At 33.1% G+C, this 21266-nt stretch overlaps 3 protein-coding genes across 4 annotated transcripts; all 3 read left to right on the top strand.

Moving 5' to 3' along the window:
* The first annotated feature begins 8392 nt into the window (after positions 1-8392).
* LOC103831063 (sulfite exporter TauE/SafE family protein 2) lies at positions 8393-15245 on the top strand. Of its 2 annotated transcripts, none has more exons than XM_009106921.3 (4): positions 8393-9852; positions 14180-14320; positions 14420-14575; positions 14692-15245. In XM_009106921.3, the coding sequence occupies exons 1-4, from the start codon at positions 8857-8859 to the stop codon at positions 14998-15000; spliced, it is 1602 nt and encodes a 533-aa protein (XP_009105169.2). In that variant the 5' UTR covers positions 8393-8856; the 3' UTR covers positions 15001-15245. The 2 variants fall into 2 exon arrangements, with proteins under 2 accessions (XP_009105169.2, XP_009105161.2); XM_009106913.2 differs by having other exon boundaries at positions 8691-9852; positions 14180-14326.
* A 2534-nt stretch (positions 15246-17779) lies between these two features.
* LOC103831052 (probable transcription factor At1g61730) lies at positions 17780-19100 on the top strand. Its single transcript, XM_009106902.3, has one exon. The coding sequence runs from the start codon at positions 17897-17899 to the stop codon at positions 18893-18895; it is 999 nt and encodes a 332-aa protein (XP_009105150.1). The 5' UTR covers positions 17780-17896; the 3' UTR covers positions 18896-19100.
* Positions 19101-19547: 447 nt separating this feature from the next.
* Positions 19548-21261, top strand: LOC103831042 (anthocyanidin reductase). Its single transcript, XM_009106891.3, has 6 exons — positions 19548-19736; positions 19817-19983; positions 20068-20268; positions 20347-20509; positions 20619-20832; positions 20931-21261. The coding sequence occupies exons 1-6, from the start codon at positions 19604-19606 to the stop codon at positions 21067-21069; spliced, it is 1017 nt and encodes a 338-aa protein (XP_009105139.1). The 5' UTR covers positions 19548-19603; the 3' UTR covers positions 21070-21261.
* Positions 21262-21266: the final 5 nt, after the last annotated feature.

Here is a 21266-nt window from a genome sequence, read left to right as displayed (position 1 = left end):
TGTTGAATTTTCTCTGAACAAGAGCAAAGAAATCCAGAATAGTCTTCTGAACCTATGATTTATCTTGAAGCAAGTATACCTACACAGCTCTAGAATAATTGTCCACAATTGTGAGAAAATAATAGGCTCTTGAAAAACTGTGTGTCCTATATGGCCCCCATATATCACAATGTATCATCTCAAAGCACTCCTTTCTTTTATCTTCACTTAAATAAAACTCACTACGACACTGTTTTGCTAAAAAACATATGTCACAACCAGATATATTCATACTGGTACGATCAACCACTGGTAGCCTCCTAATCACTTTCTCAGAGGGATGACCCATCCTCTTATGCCAAATTCCTATTGACTTCAGCTTGTCAAAACTTTCTTCACATTCATGCTTTTCTGAATACCTTGAAGAAAATATAATCATCTTTTCTTTCACGTGTTCCAATCGCTTTCTGCTAGTGACAATCATACATCAGACACCTCGTCTTATCAAACAATACCATGCAACTCATCTCATCGATCATCTGTGATACCAATATCAAGTTACACTCAGCTCTTCAACCAACAAAACCTGCTTCAAAGTCAAAGTCTCTGTTAGCACGAGACTACCTTTCTTATTGGCCAACACAGTCTTCCCATTTGGCAAACCCACCATACACGGCGAAACTGGATGTATATTCGTCAAGGTGTGTAACACACCGGTCATGTGGTGTGACACACCACTATCAATTATCCACTCATATACACAATTCATATCATTGACATGATTTACTGATTCCGGTCTACCTTCCAACATTAGAACCATATTTTCCCATTGAACTTTCGTCAGTCTTGTTAAGGCTTCTCGGTTAATCTGAGACACTTCTGTGTGTGACACACATTCCATCTGTGTAGCATAAACTTTTCTAGAACCATCTCCTTCACACGCATAAACCCCGTCCGATCCATGAATCATCCTCGATCTATTGTTGTCTCTTCTGTATTTTTCCAAACACCACTCTGGATATCCATATTTCCTATAGTAGGAGGATCCAACATCGTGTCCATACTTAGAACAATAGGAACAAAAAATACCTCGGCTCGTACGTCTCACGGCCTTATCATTGTGTCTCATTGTTCTTTTGAAAGGAATGATTTCTTTAATTCCTTCTCTTTAATTCCTTCTTCTCTTCCAATCTCGATAAATCTATTATCGTTCGTCACAAATACCACTCTAATATCAACGCAGAATCTTGTAGCTTTGATTCTTAGGAATCAAATAGCTCTGATACCATAAAAGATCTAGAGAAGAATTCTTTTATTTCTCTCAAAAGATTACAAACGTGCTTTACAACCATATATATGAAATCCCTAATTATGCACAATCCTAGAATATGGAAACAATTTGATTTTTATTAAAGTCAATATTGCATATTTCCTAATAGTATTTTAATTTTATATTATTAAATAATTTTTTTATTATTACTTAGTATTATAATAAAATTTATTATAATAAAATTTATTATGTAATTATTTTACAGAAAAAATATATCACAATAAAATATTTATTTTAAAAATAAATATTTACAACGTTAACATATAATAAAATTAAAATAATAAACATAAATAAACAATTTCAATGTATACATATATTGAATTTATAAATTTATTTTACTATTTATATGTATTAATTTTATCACTGATATTTATTTAATTTAATATTTTATTAAATTTTAAATGAATATTATTTGGCGTAGTGAATAGCAACACACTAATAAATTTGGTGTGGTAATTTAGCATTACACTTAAGTGGTGTGATATTTGGTAGTTGAGTTAGAAAATCTATATATATATATATATATATAAAGTTGGTTTTTCACTTCTTATGACATGTGGAATGAGGGTTTGTTGACATGTGTCTTCATATTTTTTTTTGTATTTTAAATCCTTCTTCTTTTAGATAATTGAAATTTGCTCCACTAATTTCTAGTTGTGTACTATCTAATCCTTCTCACACTTATTAGTCCCTAAAATTCATGAAATAAATAATATAATATTAATATATTTTAAATATTTAATTTATTTACATCTAAAAATAGCATAAACTTTCAGCATTTTATTACTTTTACAAATTATTATTATTTCATTTACAAATTATATATTTATTTCACTATTAATATCATAAGATAATCAAACTAAGAATAAGAAACTAGAGCACCAACGGAAATAATTAAGAAAGCGGGCCAGGGGAGAATAATAACCGAAAGGCCAAAGCCACCAAGAAGCAGGAACATATATGCCTAAAGCATCGGAATCACAATCAGTAGATAAAAAGTAAGAAACACGTCACAAAATAAACAAGAATATACAAGATGTTCATGCAAGTGAAAAACAACAAAGTTCTGGATATAAGGGATCAAAGCTCCAAGAGACTAACTCCGCACATCTATACCAAGGGAAACATGGAAAGAAAAGGAATAACTAGAGAGAGGGAGAATGAAAGACAACCACCGAGAAATCAAAGAGAGACAAGAAATAACCTTCCAAGCCCACATAGCATACACGAACGAAAACATTATCCAAACCTCGAGTGGCAAACATGGTGAAAGGGAGAGCCACCAGGGATGCGATGAAAGCTGCAAAGATATGCGAGAATAGAGAGGGAAAGAGAGACGAAACAGAAACTATGGAGCCGTTCTCGAGCTATGAAAGAGAGCATAGAAGTCAGAACACCAAAAACTAGATTTTGAAAACTAAGACGGGCAGAGAGTATTGACGGTAAGCCAACGACGAGGAATACAACATCAAAAACGACTAAACTCTGACCCAACCACGGAGATGCAGTTCCTAACATCAGCTGAAATCTAAGGAAGAAGAGGAGCAGACAATATTGACTGGAATAGTCTACAATGCCGTGAGAATCAACCGAAAAACGGAAAACTCATAAACCCGATGTACAACAAATACTGTATAATCTCAGAGGTGAAGAAGGCAAGGAAGAACAAGAGAAAGAGATGAATCTTTTCCGGAGATGATGAGAAGCACTGCACACCATAAAGGTAACAAAATACATAGATGGTGATGGCTCAAGGTCAAAATATAGGAAGAGGGAAAAAACATCTTAAAATTTATAATTTTCAAAAATATGAAAAAATATAATACAATTTTGACGCTGAAACCGTTAATCTTAGAATCAACAAAGTTATTAAAATTCAATATGCTTTTACATTAGAGGCTCATTTCACTACTAACAAGTATTGTACACATAACAATATACTATTCAAAAAAATAAACACAAAATATATTAATCTATCACCTACTACTACATAACACACTAAAAACACCAAATAATGATTTTAACAAATAAAAACGACAACATAATTACATTATCCAAAAAATTATGCTCTTAGCAATAATAAAAACAATATTATGCGCGAAACACGGACACCCCTTTAGCGTTTTAGTGTTAAGTTGAAATCTTACTATGTTTTTTAATTTAAGTTGTTTCAAAAAAAATATATATATATAAATTGTTTTTATATTTTCTTGAAACTTTTGTATTTATTAGAAACTGTGTGATCAGTTAAGTTATGTTGAATTTTTATAATTGTTCAAATTTATATATTAAGTGATATTTTATCTGTATTCAAAATGATGTTTTAATTTTTTTGTATTTAAAATGATGTTTTAGACTTGAATTAATGCATTGGTTTAAAATTTAAAATGTAAAAGTATGAATGATTTGATATTTATTCGTAAAAACTTATAAATAAATACAAATAATTATGATTTTTTAATACACGTAAAATTTTAAAACATCAATGTTTTGTATACAAATGGAATATTCTTTAACAAGTAATACTTTTGACATTTAGATAAAACTACTAACATTTTAAAATAGATGGAATCAATACTATTAAAAGAGAAGGATTTTGAAAAAATCTACCTATGAAAGTTGTTTGGACCTATTACTTTTAAATTTTTTTGGACTTACCATGTATATTATAACAATAATTGACAACCTTTTTTACCCTATAGACCCCGATTATTACTCTAACCATGCGAACTGTATACATTATTATTTATACATAACCATTAAAACCGATTGCTAAACCATCCTACCCAAACAAAATACATTACATGAACCAAAACCAAAACACAATCTATTATAACTGTTACGTTAACGAAATATTCATTTCCCTCACATACTACCATCAACTACAAAACACGTTACATGTACGACACTACACTACATAAAAGTTTTATACAAGATTTGGGTGTAAGATTACATGATTCAAACACTAAATTTCATTAGTGAAATAATCTTCAAGATTATATGATTCAAACACTAAATTTCATAATTATGAAAAGCAAAACAAAACCAAACCCGCGCTTTCAAGCGCGGGTCAAAATCTAGTATAGTGTTATATAGCGAAAACAGATTCACTTCGGACCAAATTAAAAACATTTAATCGATTAAGGCCGTTTAGACTAACTTATCTCTATGTTTTGAGGTTGATATATTCTAATTAATAAACGATGTCGCTACATATTTTTAAAATGAGTTTTACGATTACAGTTAAGCAGATGGGTTCAGAGCGTGAAACGTGTAAGACTCCATAACAGAATAACAAATTTTGATTCCCTCTGTTTAGTTGTAGTCTCGGTCCCGCTTTGTTTTGTTAAAGTTTCTGTTTAGTTGTATTTTGTTCCCTCTGTTTCTAATCATTTTTGTACTTATGTAAAATGAAAATTAGTAATAAATTTTTAACATTTGTATTAAAAATATAATTACAAAATTCGTAAAAATGAAGGAAGAGACGAATATACGGAACTAAGAAAAAAATATATCGTTGATAAAAGTTATTAAAAAAATCGACTATTTGTTGTCGGCAAACTCAACTATTTCATCGGTTACCAATACAATACCATAAACTAAAAATCTTTTTTGCCAGCCACTAGAATACTAGATCACGTTAGTTCTTGTATAAGTGAAGGTTCAGTAGTATATGGTTTATAGAGTCCGGAATATCACATACTCATATATTAAATAGTGTTTCTAAAACAAGTTCTCTAGCAGGGAAACATGGCGACAAGTTAGAGTGGAGAAGCCTCGATGTCAGTGGACTCAGGGAGTTTGGTTTTCGCAAGGTATTCCGAAATACTCTTTCATCACCTGGCTAGCAATGCTGGATAGGCTTTCAACGATGGACAGAGTTATGAAATGGAGCACTGGTGTCGATGATACCTGTGTGCTATGTAACAATGCTTCCAAGCAGCACCAGACCAGCTATTACCAAATTTCCCGAAGGCCCAACGCCAATTTAAAAAAAAAAATTATAATGAATCAAAAATAATACAAATCTGCATTGAAATGTTTTGTATCCAATGATAGGCCTCAAACAGCTGTTTATGTTGCTTGTGCCGTGGGCCGGGCCTGCTTCCGAGACATGAAACCATCTTTTCTTTGACTGTTCTTTCTCGTCACAGCTATGGAGGAGCATCACAATCGGAATTCTGCAAGGATCTTTTTCCACAGACTGGAATACGCTTCAGGTTATTATCATGGACAAGCAAATGGAATAAAAAGGTTGTTCTGTATTCAATGTGCTTTCCAATGTGTGATACACACTCTTTGGAGAGAGCGCAATAAGAGAAGACACGGTGAAAACCCAATGAGCTTGCAAACTCCGGAAAAATTCATCGACAAAAGCATGAAGAACAAGTTGAGTCTGGTTAGTGCAAAGGGGGATAAACTAAAGCTTGTGGCATTTTACAATATTTGTTTGGGACGAGATAGAAAAAGATAGTTTTCAATTTGGTGTTTAAATTTCTGATGCACATGATGTAAAACTGTTATTTCGTAAATATAATAGGGAAAATTGTTTTTTAGAGCAAAAAAATGATAACTATGTCCCTTTAGACTAATCTCATATATTTTATGTCTCATTAAACTAATTATTTTCAAAATGGCAATAATGCCCTTAAAGTTGTATTTTTTTTGTTTTTTTTGTTTTTCTTTTTATAAAAAAAATCGATTTTTTAAAAAATATGAAAGTGAATATTCCCAAATATTTTGTTTTCATATTTTTAGGAACTGATTTCTTATCCGTAGAATACAACTAATCTGTAGAAATCGATTTCTACAGGTTTTTAGAATTATAGTAATATGTAGATTTTGATTTCTACATGTTTTAGATTTACAGTAAATCTGTAGAAGTCGGTTTCTACGTTTGTAGATTTATATTAATGTGTAGATTTTGATTTCTAAAGATTTTAGATCGGTAGGTTAAGCGCGGAATGTGTATTCTAAATATTTTTAGAATACTCTTATTTACGTAGATCACGTATTCTAAATATTGTAGATTCAATGAAAAATGGATTTTGTTTTCTACTTAGTAGAATGCCATTTTTACTTTATTTAGAACATAATTTGAAATTTATGATTTAAACATTTTTAGAACTGAAAAAATACCACTAAGTTTATATTGGTATTTTATCAAAAGTTACTATTTTTCTAATTTTTTTTTGTTTGTAAAACTACTTATTGAATTTATTTTTAAAAATATTAAAAGGTGTTATGGGCAAAAATGACACAAAATAAATATTAGTCTAAAGAGACATAATTATCATTTTTTTCTCTAAAAAAACAATTTTTCCAATATAATTTAACATTTTTTCGAAAACAATAGTGTATATTATTGCATTTGGTCGTATATGCAAACAAGTAACAGCAAGTTGATCTATACAGTAGAACCAAACATTACAGATAAGTATATAAATTTTGCCAAGTTGTGACTTTAAAGATAAGTATCAACATTAAACAAACTAGACTAAGATATAATATTGCATTGATTTGACAATTACCTGAATACTGGAACTAGAAGAACATTGGAAATATCATGAGAATGTCTCACTCGTTTTATCATCGTTCCATTAAACATATAAACATAAAAAACATATAAACATCTATTCTATTAAAAGGGAAACAGTCTTAAGAAATCTACCTATTAAAAGTTGTTGGACCCTTTCATTAGACTTAACTATTTTTTTGGTATCACCTTATATTTCTCTATGCAATAATCAATTACCTTATATTTCTCTAACTATAAAATAATCAATGCTCTTATTTATTACTCAACTTACTATGATACACCAAAAAATTATACATAAGTCCATTATACTAAAATATCATCTTACCAAAACATGTCTCATAAATCCATAACCAAAACGTGACTGGTAAATTTAAATAACAAAACTATATTGTCCCTTGGTGCCACCAACTTTGCAACATTTCACACCATCATTTATTTTTTGACCAAAAGCTTCACTCTATCATTTTTTCGTTGATCGAAATGTGGTTTTTCAAATGAATATGTTGACCTTTCTGAAATATTTATCTACACAGCTTATACATCATAGATTCTCCTTGACTAACACTTCTAATAATTTTGACTATATTTTAAAGGAAGTTATTTTGCATACAGTTTAACAATTTATTCTAAATATATTGTTAGAGATTATTTTGTGTACTTTAGTTTAACAATATATTCTAAATATATTGTTATGATGATTTTTTATAAGAATATATTATAGATGCGATTGAAAATTTATATTATTAAAAGAAAATATTTTTAAAAATATATTATAAAAGAATTTATAACATCTATATAAAACTCTTTATTTTTTATCCTACCATTAACTACAATACCTATAAATAATTTAAATATTTTAAATAAATCCTATTATTATTTCTCATTTTGTATGATACACTTCTCTAATTATTATGCTCAAAGATGGATATATAATATTTTGATATCAATTATTAAATGAAAGCATATATCATACAGCATATTATATCATGTCATCTAACATTATATAATTCTAAATATTTACAAAATCAAATTTAATAAAAAAACACTTTAGCAAATCATTTGTTAAAACAAAATTATATATATTTACGTTAAATTATTTTTTATTACGTTAATATATTAGAAGTTTCATTCATCTCTTAAAATATTATTGAAGATTATTTTTTTCCTACCATGTCAACCAAATGCCGGGTCACACTTGATTGCATATTTTTTTGAAGTTTGCATGCTTTAAATTAACGAGTTTTCATTAAATCTAAACCAGCTTATGTACAAGTCATCGTGTTTACTGGTTCGACGACGGGTTCAAACTTGATATAAAAGTATTGTTCTCATCTAATTGAAAATAATTTATTTTAAAATAATAGACGCACTGAGTCTGATCAATCCATATAGTTTTTTTTGAAAAAAGTAATCAAACGATTAAAAATATAATTACATTAACTAACAAAATAAAAATAATAATTTTTTTATATAATGAAATTTTGTAACATAATAATGTATAACAAGACTAAAATACTAATTCATATCATATATTTTTATCAACTGAAAATAACCCGCGCTTTTAAGCGCGGGTCAAAATCTAGTTTTACTTAAAATCAACAACATAAAAGTACAATATTTTAATAAAGAGAAACAACATATGAAATGATAAAAACATTTACGAAAAAAAAAAGAGAAAAGAAGAAGTTAAAAGCACAAGCAATAGCCGACAAAAAAATGAAGCAAAAGTAACAAAATCATTAAAACTAATCCACCAAAATCTAAATTAAAACCTTCCACAATCCTCCCAAGTAATATGTAAACGCCGTAAGAGAACGAAAGCTAGTCAGAATCGGATGAACCTTCGAAGAACTTACCTTCAAAGAAAATCAATTCATGGTTAACTTGATGAGTTTCTTTTTGAATCTTCTAGCTTTTAAAATCAGTCGGTCCTATATAAATCAAAGCCCCACTGATAACACTTTTATGGTTTAAATTATAGCCGATAGGGAGCAAATAACAACGTGGCATGTTTCAGTTTCTCACCACTTGCCAAAAGTTGATTAGTCTCTCTTACCTTTTTCCTCTCTATTTTGTCTTTTTCTGCATCTGCATGCATCACTCTCTATCTCTCTCCAATTCTTCTTCTCCTATATATTGCTATAGAAATGTTGCACACACATTTATAAGATCCCAATATCTCCAAAAATCCTCAAAACTTTTCAAAAATCAACAAAACACCCCACACATAAAGATGAGAAATAATTTCGTCCCTGTAACTCTCTCCTTCCTCACAATCATCATCCTCTTAACTCCATCAACCGCAGAACCAGAACCATCCTTTGTCTTCCCCGTCAACCAACTCCTCAACAAAACCAGCTCATGGCTCGACTTCCCGACCAAATTCAACCAACCCAAAATCGAACTAACAGCCTCAACAATCATCGCCGCCGTACTCTCTTTCATCGCCGCATCGATCTCAAGCGCCGGAGGAATCGGCGGCGGAGGTTTATACGTTCCGATAATGACAATCGTCGCCGGACTCGATCTGAAAACAGCGTCGAGCTTCTCAGCTTTCATGGTCACCGGAGGATCCATCGCCAACGTGGGATGCAATCTCTTCGTGAGAAACCCTAAAGCTGGAGGCAAGACGATGATCGACTTCGACTTAGCTCTGCTTCTGGAGCCGTGTATGCTTCTCGGGGTTAGTGTCGGAGTGATTTGTAACCTCGTGTTCCCGAACTGGCTTATAACGAGTCTCTTCGCCGTGTTTCTTGCGTGGTCGACGGTGAAGACGTTTGGGAACGGGGTGTATTACTGGAGGTTGGAGTCGGAGATGGTGAAGATCAGAGAATCGAGACGAGTTGGAGAAGATGATGAGGATGAGATTGAGAGTGTGAAGTTGCCTCTTTTGGGAGATTATGAGAGACCGAAGAGGTTTCCATGGGTGAAGCTTGGTGTTCTGGTGATTATTTGGCTCTCTTACTTTGCTGTTTATCTTCTTCGCGGAAACAAATACGGCGAGGTAATTGATCAGTTTCAAATTTTATGAATTTTAATTAATTAGTATTTAACCTGTTCGGTAATTTATTTTAGTTATATGGTCGATATTAAATATTATATTTTCTTTATAAAATATTATTGATTTTTTTTTGAAACACTTATAAAGTATTACTGAATAGAATTTAATAAATAGGAAAATGTAAAAAAAAACTGTATTTGAAAATACTTTTAAAACCAGTATTACTGTTATATGTGTATTAATAATGAAATCATTCAAAATAATAATAAATAATGAAAAGCAAGAAAGGTAAAAAGAGGTTGCAACTTTGCAAAAATCAAATTATTCTGTAATCATGATTATAATTTCTGTGTTATTATTGTGTTTGTTTCCACTAGATTGAATTTTAATTAGTTTGAGGACTTGTAGATTTAATTTAACTAAACTTCTATATCTATTTTATTGGAAATAATTTTCTTACCATAAAAGGAAAAAACTATGAATTGAGAATGGCATGTCAGGAATAGTTTAACAACAGACTAATAAAAAGACGGAATGTTACTTTAGTAATGATTTTGTAAGATATCAAATCAAAATTTTGTTTTAACTAGGTTAGTATAGTTTTGTAATAGTTAAAGATTCTACAGCGAAACTAAAATTTCAAAAACCCGATCAAGTATGGTTGGTGTGTCTATATTAACTACAGTAACAAGGAACGTATCAATCATATAGTTGCTATTTAGATTATGAAAAATTAGGTGAGATTTAAGTTAGATGAGAGAATAAATGAGAAGTGAATTAACACATGTTTGAATATTGGTTTCATCTACCCTCGGTCATGCCATGTATTTTATTTGGGAGTCACGTGTGAAGATGCGTTTGAAATTAACGATAGGGAACTTACTAGCGATGGCGAACTTGTTCACGTGAAGGCAGGTCATCATCAATAATGTGGTTTCTAGATTTTGGTCCGGTCCTAAGAAAAGTTAATGTCTTTTTCTTCCTGCGATCTTCGTCAAGACTTTTGCAATTTTTAAGATTCCCTTAACCTTTCAGGGATACTGGGGCTACTATTTTTTTTTGTATCTATTTTTTCTTTTAAAGAAAAAGGCAAATTCTTGGTACAAAATATATAAAAAAAAAACCTAGACACTTAAACAATCCATCTTGAACCTTTTTTCCTGTGATTTTTCGTTAGGAAAGACTTCATTTCCTCATCATATATTTTTACTTTTATTTTTCAAACACTACAAGAAAACACGCCGAATTCCGACGGAGGTTCCGACGGATTAAAATTCGTCGGACGTTTGTGACGGATTTCCGACCAATTTCCGACGAAAACAAAAAATTTGAAGTCGTCGGAATTCCGTCGGCCATTTCCGACGAATTTCAGAGGAAAAATGGCTCGTCGGAATATTCCGACGACTTTTCGACGACATTCTGATAAAACATATAACCGTTGTAGTCGTCGGAAATTCGTCGGAATATACCGACGAACTTCCGACGACATTCCGATTGAGAGATATAAATGTTACCGTCGTCGGTATTCCGTCGGAATTTTCTGACGAATTTCCGACGAACCATGTTTCCGTCGGAAATCCCTCGCAAAATACCGACGACATAGCGACGACAAAGGGTTCCATTGAAGTTTGGAAATGTCCTCGGTAATTCGTCAGAATTTACCGACGACATTCCGACGAACTAGACAAGTTCGTCGGAATGTCGTCGGTATATTCCGACGAATTACCGAGGACATGTGTTTCTAAAAAATTTCAAACATAAAAATCTATAAATTTAGATGCCAAAACTATGAAAATAACACATAATAAGTGTTTAGTATAGAATTAGATCACAACCGTTCAAATATAACAACTCATTAAAATATTTATGTATGCATATCATTGTTTTCATAACATCTCATCTTAACACTCATATACTTATACAATCATATTCATCTAATCTTACACTACAAAAAATGTTGTTGTGTAAAATCGTGTTATAAAAACATTTTTATTGTTAAATCTTTATGCAAATACTATATATATTATCAAAGATTTGGATTTTGCATTTAGAAACTTGTAATCAACCCCTAAACACTAAGTCGTCGGAATTCGGTCAGAAAAAGTCGTCAGTATTCCGTCGGAATCTACTGACGGACACCAATTCCGTCGGAATTTCAATTTACCCGGGAAAACCAAACCGCGTGAAAATTTTCGCGAACCGCCAATTGGTATATATTTAATTATCCCGACGGAATACTGACGAACCTGTGTCCGTCGGAAACATTAAATATAATTACCCTTCTTCTTCCTTCTTCGTTATTTCCGCCTCCGCCTCTCTCTCAATCCTCTCCGCGATTTCTCTCCCTTTCACGGCGATTCCGACCATTCTCGAGCTCCTATCACCGGCGAATCCTCTTCTCACCCTCATATCTCTTCCCCAAACCCCAAATCATGTAAGAATCATCCCAACCTTGTTTTATCTCATTTTTTTAGGGTTTTGGAAGTTAGATCTCGGATTTTAGGTTGTTTGATTGAAAATTTTAGGATTGAATGGATAGTTTAGGATATATAAGTTAGGATTGTTGTTTGGATTGTTGTTTTAGTTTTTCTTGGAATTATTTTGTGTGTTTGTTAAAATTCAAAACGTTTTACTATTTCTAAAACGTTTTTTTATTTTTAAAAACGTTTTTCAAGTTTCCAGTAATAAACTATGTATAATAAAATGTTTTTTAAAAATTTTAAAAATATTTAACAACATTTTTCTATATTTATAAAAATTTTATAATTTTGTATACATATATATATATATATATATAAATCATGTATAATAAAAAATTTTAAAATTTTTATAATTTTTTATAAGTTTCCTGTAATAAACTATGTATAATAAAAGGTTTAATAGTTTTTTTTAAAACGTTTATAAAACCTTTTGTAAATATATAAATGAAAACATTAAAAATAGAAATGATTTGAAAAGATTTTTGATGTATTAATTTTTTTTTAGGTCTGAGGATGTACCCCGCCCCGCAGCCCGTCTTCGACGTAGTTTGGTGAGCAGTTCCCGTGCATCGGGATCGTCTCACGAACAAAACTCGGTTCCCGCATATATTCCCGCTCCAGAAGAAGTTCAGCGCCGAGATAATGCAGAAGCTAGATCGTTTGATGTCTTCGAGTTCTTAGTTTTTTCTGCTTTTTAAAACTTTCTGAATGTTTTTTTTCTATTTCGGTTTGTATGAATTTTTAACTTTCTGAATGTTTTTTTTTCTATTTCGGTTTGTATGAATTTAAATTCTATAATATTATTAGTTTTAAATTTCAGATTTTATTTATTTATTAATTAACTTTTAATATAAAAAAATATATAAAAATGCAAAATTAATTCGTATTTAAAATTGATATATTCCGACGAATTGAGGGCGTCGGAATATACCGACGAACGAAGTCGTCGGAAAATACCGACGGAGAATGTTCCTCGGAAAATTCCGACGAACCATAGTCCGTCGGTATTTTCCGAGGACTCGGTTCGTCGGTATAGTCCGAGGAATGTGCTCCTTCGGTATATAGTTTTTCCGATGAACTCTGGTCTCGTGTGTCCGCATCGGAATATCGTCGGAAGTTCGTCAGAATGACGTTTCTCGGTATTCGTCAGAAAGTCGTCGGAAGGTCTGACGAAATTCCGACGAATCTTTTTTTTCCGACGAAATTATACCGACGGACTGGTTCGTCAGAAATTCGTCAAGATCGGTCTATTCCGACGAATTTCTGACGATTTCGGCCATCAGAATCCCCCTGTTTTCTTGTAGTGAAAGTTCAGTTTTCAAGACAATCTTGATGATGAAATGAACATACATGATAAGTCTAAATAATATTAAAGACAGAATAGAAGATACAACGTGTGCTAAATAATGAACACACACTATACTTTTGGTAGAATTTACAGTAGAATAATGTGCACTTTACTGTATAACTAAATATTTTTTTTTTTTTGAAAAAGTATAACTAAATATTTTCAGAAACAATATGACAATGTACTCTAAGTAAACATTCTAAGAGCACCAGCATTAATGAACCCCCGGTTGGGGTTTATAATTTGAATTTTTTATTATTTTTTTATTTTTTTTTTAATTTTTTTTTAAAATAAAAAAAATAAATTGACCAATAGCGGGCCGCCACATGGCTTGGGGCCCGCTGAACAGTGACGACTCGGATTTATACGGAAGGAGCGTGGCGAGACAGGATCATTACTGTAGCATATTATAATATTTTTTTTCTTCTGGGGAAGCGTGTGAACTCCACCCACGAACCTCCAATGCTGGTGCTCTAATAACTTCGATTATTTGCATTGGCAGGGGATCATATCGATCGAGCCATGTGGCATCACGTACTGGCTCCTCTCATCAACTCAAATACCACTCACACTCTTCTTCACTCTTTGGATCTGCTTCAGTGACAATGTTCAAGGCAACCAGTGTTCAGATCACCAAGACTCGGTAAAGGTTTGTTTTAAAAAAACTCCAGCAAATACTTGATTAGTTTTCGAAAAGACGGATGACTGATTAAAATCTAAAAAAAAAAATTGGCCCATGCAGGACGTAGAAGATTTGAGATCAAATGATGGAGGAAGATCAAACAAATGTCTGTTTCCTGTAATGGCTCTTTTAGCTGGACTTTTAGGTGGTGTTTTTGGCATTGGAGGCGGAATGCTCATTAGCCCTCTCCTCCTCCAAGTCGGCATAGCTCCCGAGGTAATTTATGAGGTCTTGGCTCTGTCAAAACGAGTCTTCCTTTTGCTAGATTAAGTAAAAAGAATCTCTGTTTTTGCTAGATCACAAGTTAAAAGACTCTGTTTTTGTTTTATTAGGTAACTTCTGCGACATGTTCTTTCATGGTTCTGTTTTCATCCACGATGTCTGCGATTCAATACTTGTTACTAGGCATGGAACATACAGGAACCGCTAGTCTATTCGCGATTGTATGTTTTGTGGCATCACTCGTTGGACTAATGGTGGTTCAAAAGGTTATAACTCAGTATGGAAGGGCTTCGATCATCGTGTTCTCGGTTGGTATTGTCATGGCGTTGAGTATTGTTTTGATGACAAGCTATGGAGCTCTTGATGTTTGGAATGATTTTGTCTCTGGTCGTTACATGGGTTTTAAATTACCTTGTTGAGACCAATTACCAAATAATGTTTGGTTTCTTTGGTTAATAGTTCATAATAGATGTGTCTATCCATCATGGTCTATCATGTTTTTCTGTTGCTTTGTGTTCTATTTTTGTATGAACCTAAAATTTAATATTCAGAATGCACATCTCGTGCATTCGAATATATGGTCCAAAGAAAAAAGTTGTGTTCTAGTGTTGTAGTTTTGTAGACTGAAACTCATAATCATATCAAATTTTATGCATTTCTTAAATCATTGTACTGCCACAAACTATGTGTACCTACTTAAAGCTTCTTAATCTCTAAGATGACTTTTTGGTAACCGATTATATATATCTTAAAATTTACACATAAAACAGAAGTGTCACATTTAGTTCAACACTACAAAGATTCATGTATACAGAAACAGAAGTCACCAGTGTACTAGATATGTATCTGTGTTAACCAGGTTGAGTCTTCTAGAAGTGTCATTGATAGATTTTAGAAATTCTTGCAGAAAACTCAAAGAGATGAATATAGTATTTGTGAATGTTTAGAAACTAGAAAGATTGAGCTCATAAGAGCTTTATTGAAAGATAGAAATAGAAATATTGAAATAGCTTATTAAAGCTTTATTGGGCAATAAAACTAAAGAAAGTATGAAGCTTTATGATTGTCACCAAGATAAGTAAGATTGTAAATGATTCATAAATATGAAAGGAGAGGCTGCATTCAAAGCAGCCAAAGTTCCCTTCTTCATTACATAACAACTCTATTTATACTACTAATTCAATTGCAAAGGAACCCTAACACACATGGGTTTACATCATAGTATTGGGCTTGTTGGTATTGTCTTGGACTTGGGCTGTCTTGTGTTAATAGTATTGAATTAAGCTTGTAAGTACAACTCGTGAATCAATCTTATAGCGATTGACCACTCGTCATCGTTCTCATAGCGAACGAGGAGCAGAGACTCATATCATCTTCTACACTCAACAATACAAGCATAATTCTCAAATGAATAACAAGTTGTTATTTAAAAGCTGTAACATAAAAGACTAAATAAAGTCGAAGCTTTCCCATCCTTCTCCTTTATTCAAATACTTTGAAGTCTCTTCTTGAAACCAAAGCTTCCCCACTTCTTTGTTTAAATCATTCTTCTGTGGCTAAAACCAACATCTCAGAAGTACCTTCTTTCCCTTCCTTGGCCTTCCTCTTGCGATAATACACTCTCTTTTATCTATCTATCAGTCATATTACATGTTAGCTTAACACTATTAGCCTCCTCTGTTTCCTGCAGCCTGCGCATGCACCAACGGTTGATGAGGTTGTTTTTACTTTAGTTTTCCTAAGCACATAGGGGGTGACTGGTTTTCCCGCTATCACCCGCAAACGCAGCTTTTGCGGTTGGTAGCGGTTGTCGGCGGTTTGTAACAATCACTCAAATCGTTCTAAACCGCTTCAAACCGCTCAGAATCTCATAAATTCAAAAGTTGGCTCCAACTAGTGTTTGCGGTTGCGGACGGTTGCGGAAGGTTAAAAAAAAATTCTTTAAAAAAATATATATATATATATACAAAAGTAAAAATATTTAATAAAAAATTTAAAATTGAAATTATGAAAATATTAAAATCTATTATATTTAAATTAATATTATAAAATTAATAAAAACATTTTCAATAAATTTTCAAAAATTAAAATTATAACTTTCTAAATATAAATTTTATATTTATTATAATTTTATGATTTTTGATATTTTTATAATTATATTAAATGTAAATATTGTTAATTTATTATTTGACAGTTACCGCATTTGGTAGTTAACCAGTCATAAGTCACCCGCAAACGCACCAATTTTTAACGTAGTACCAGTCGTACAAATTTCTTAAAACTGCTAGAAACCGCAACCGCCCGCATCCGCAAACTCCCGCAACCGCAACCGTAACTGTTGCGTTTGAACCAGTCATGCCCTTACTATTCATAAATGCTAGGCTAAAACCTTATTTTTAGTTAGTCAACAATGTTTAATTTTAGGCCATGTTTGTAAATCGAATCGCTGGACTCTAGGGCCTGACTGGTTCAAACGCAGCGGTTGCGGTTGTGGCTGCGGGCGTTTGCGGATGCGGGTGGTTGCGGTTTATAGCGGTTTTAAGAGATTTGTACGACTGGTTCTGCGGTTAAAAATTGGTGCGTTTGCGGGATAATTATGACTGGTTAACTACCAAATACAGCATCAGTTAAATAATAAATTAACAATATTTACATTTTATATAATTATAAAAATATCAAAAATCATAATATTATAATAAATATGTAAATTATATTTTCAAAGTTATAGTTTTAAATTTTTAAAATTATAGAAAATATTTTTATTTTAAAATTTTATAATATTAATTAAAATATAATAGATATATTTTAGTATTTTTATAATTCCATTTTAAAAAATTTATTGAATATTTTTATTTTTGTATTTATATGGTTTTTAAAAAAAAAGAAAAAAAAATTATCCTCCCGCAACCGCCCGCAACCGCAAACGCTAGCTGGAACCAGCTTTTGATTTTAAGAGGTTCGGAGCGGTTTGAAGCGATTTTTAACGGTTTGGATGATTGTTTCGAAACGCTGTCAACCGCTACCAACCGCAAAAGCTGCGTTTGCGGGTGGTAGCGGGGAAACCAATCAAGCTCTAAACAATTTGTTTCCTTCCGTTTTGGACTATAAATCATACATGTGGAAAACTAATAAAACTTGAATAATACAAAACTAAAATAAAAATCCTAAAACGTAAACGTAAAATAAAAAGGAAACCGATAAATAGGTATATATTGGAAGACAGCGAACACTTAAACTAGTTGTTGCCCTTTTAGCTCTCTCATCTTTGCCGTCTCACGCACAAACCCTAAAAAGCGCTTCTCCTCGGCACTTTCAATGACGAAGAAACGCAACCCTTTAGAAAACCCACCAGCTGCTTCTTCCAGCGACGACGACGACGACGAAGCCGACTCTTCCGCTGGAGAAGAAGAAGAAGAAGTTAATGATTCTTCATCAGAGGAAGAAGAAGAAGAAGACCAACCCAATCCTCCTTCCTCCTCCGCCGTCACAATCGCCATCCCTGGTAAAACCACCTCAGCCTCCGATTCAGTTTCTGGATCCGAAACCGAGACCGATTCCGAATCCGATACCAAGAAGGACAAGTCTCCGCCGCCGGCAACCAAATCGGGAACGAAGCGGCCCAGCGAAGGGACTTCGAAGGAAGCGAACTCAAAGCGAGCGAAGATCGGCGAAGACTCGAAGAAGCCTGCTGCTTTTCAGAGACTGTGGACCGAGGACGACGAGATCGCTGTCTTACAAGGCATGATCGATTTCAAGAAGGATACGGGGAACTCTCCTTACGACGACACCAACGCTTACTACGATTACATCAAGAAATCAATTAGCTTTGAGGTTAGTAAGAACCAGTTCATGGATAAGCTTAGGAGTTTGAAGAAGAAGTATATGGGCAAAGAGAAGCCTTCTTTCACCAAGCCTCATGACCAGAAGTCTTATAGATTGTGTAAGTCTATATGGGGACCTGAGGGGATGGTTCTTGAGTCCAACGGCAAGAAGACCAAGAAGGTTGGCTCTGTGAAGCAGCAAGAGCTCTCTTTTGCTTCTTCTCCCAATGGTAAAACGGTTGATGATGGTGGTGACATGTATGATTGGTTTGAGAAGTCGTTTCTTGTGCGAGGGATTGCGGGTTTCGGTGTCGATGAGAGTTATGTGAAACAGAGATGGAGGTTGGTCCCGGTGGAGACTAAGAGGAAAGTTGAAGAGAAGGTTAAGATGTTGCAGGCCAAGGAGATTGAGTTTGTGTTGCAGAAGACTGAGATTTTGCATGAAGTCACCTCTTTGATTGCTGAAGCATCTAAGAACAAGCCATTAGAATGATTGATTTGATCTACGGTTTCAATGCCAATTGTCTATGCCTCTCTATTGTTTTTTCAACTTAGGATTTTTACTTTTTCTTCTTTTATGATCTACTTACTGTGTAATTTTTCTGGTTCATTTAGATGGCTTTCTCTCATATGAAACTCTCTTATATTGGATTTGTTGCTAATCTATAATAACACAATAAAAATAAGATTACTGTCAATTGTCAAGCCTAAGGCAGTTAGGTGACATATGAACTAGATCCTAGCTATGGTCGAACTGTTGGGTATTTTTATGAAATGTAGGTAAGTATTGGTTTGGTTCGGGTAATATGAACAAGGTTCTAGCAATTTGTGTTTAATCAAATGGGTTTGTTCTGAAAAAATTCAAGTAAAAAGATAAAAAATTTGGTTAAAGAAGACGAACTTACAAAAATCTTGTGATAACTTAGTTAAGTGATAACAAATCTGCAAGTCAATAAAAAGTTACGAGTCTTTCTTCTGATTCTTAGGTGAGAATTTAGGAAGAGGAAGAAGGTGAACAAGTTAGTTGAGTCACGTGCTTACCTTCTAAAAAGCCTTTTTGATCAATGGTTGTACCAAATGAGAAGAGAGACTAAAAGCTTTGCAAATTTTACTTTTACTTCCTATATAAAAGTCTCAAGACGTTAAACCTCATAACAAACAAATATACATTTCTGTGCGTTAAGAATTTATAATATATCAGATGACAAGCACTGATCAGACCACCGGAACTAAGAAGGTTTGTGTCATCGGTGGCACAGGAAACTTAGCCTCTATTCTCATCGATCGCTTGCTTCAAAGTGGCTACGAAGTTAACACCACCGTTAGAGATCCAGGTTCCTCATTTCTTCTTTCTTTCTTTCTTGTCTCAAGCCATTTTGAATGTTTAGTGACTCTTTTATTCTAAAATTTGCAGAAAATGAGAAGAAAATGGCAGTCCTTAGGGTACTTCAAGAGCAAGGGGACCTTAACATCTTCAAGGCGGACTTGACCGATGAAGGGAGTTTCAATTCACCAGTCTCGGGCTGTGAATATGTTTTCCATGTCGCAACGCCAATCAGCTTTACATCTCAAGATCCCGAGGTCTGTTCTTTTAACATATTTGTTACTCTAAAAAAAAGAAAAGAAACATTCCCAACTGATCGTGTTTGGTGTTTCAACTTACAGAAAGACATGATCAATCCAGCGATACAAGGAGTGATCAACGTGTTGAAATCTTGCTTAAACTCCAACTCAGTCAAGCGCGTGATCTACACTTCTTCAGCTGCTGCGGTTTCTATCAACAATCTTTCAGGACCTGGACTTGTGATGACCGAAGAAAACTGGTCTGATATTGATTTTCTCAGAAAGGAGAAGCCATTTAACTGGGTAAATTATAATTACTTGCTACACAAGATAGGTTTTGTTCCTTACCAAGTTTACTTACTTCTAGCTGTTCTTTTCTAGGCATACCCAATCTCAAAGGTGTTAGCAGAAAAGGCAGCTTATCAATTTGCGCAAGAGAATAAAATCGATCTCGTTACCGTGGTTCCAGCACTCATAGCTGGAAACACTCTCATCGATGATCCTCCTCCGAGCAGTTTATCTCTCTCGATGTCTTTGATTACCCGTAAACATGATTTTTTTTCTTTTTTTAATGAATGTTAAATTTTATTCACCAAAAAACCATTTTTACATAATGTATGTAATCATCTTCTGTTAATTGGTTTTGTTGTTAGGGAAAGAAATGCATCTGAACGCTCTCAAGGAAATGCAGAAGCTATCTGGCTCCATCTCGTTCATCCACGTGGATGACCTAGCTTGTGCCCATCTGTTTCTTGCGGAAAAAGAAACAGCTTCTGGTCGCTACATTTGTTGTTCTTACAACACAAATATTCCAGAGCTTGCGGATTTTCTCAGAAAAAGATATCCTCGGTACAATGTTTTGTCAGAGTAAGCATTTATCTATCTCCACATAAATTGCAAATTTTAATTAAGAAAAAGTTTCTGACTGTTTTCTCACCATTTGTTTGGGTTGTGAAATTTGGCAGATTTGAAGAGTGCTTATCAACTGCGAAACTGACGCTATCCTCGGAAAAACTCATCAATGAAGGCTTTCAATTTGAACATGATATCGAGGAGATGTATGATCAGATGGTGGAGCACTTTAAGACAAACCGATGGGCCTAAAGAATCTTTATTTTCCTATGATGTACATTGGAATTTATATGGGGCCTCCGACTCTCAATATATGATTCCTATAAAAAAATGGCTTTAAATAATATGTTGGTCGATTTTATGTCTCTTTATACAATATATATATTACTTGCAAAGTTTGTGGTTTGTTAATAAAATTTGTGTGGAGAAGTTTCATGCTGTTTATATCT

Source organism: Brassica rapa, chromosome A01 (assembly GCF_000309985.2).
Source record: "Brassica rapa cultivar Chiifu-401-42 chromosome A01, CAAS_Brap_v3.01, whole genome shotgun sequence".
Taxonomy (NCBI): domain Eukaryota; kingdom Viridiplantae; phylum Streptophyta; class Magnoliopsida; order Brassicales; family Brassicaceae; genus Brassica; species Brassica rapa.
Note: the sequence above shows the minus strand (reverse complement) of the source record. Positions and strands in the feature narration are given on the sequence as shown.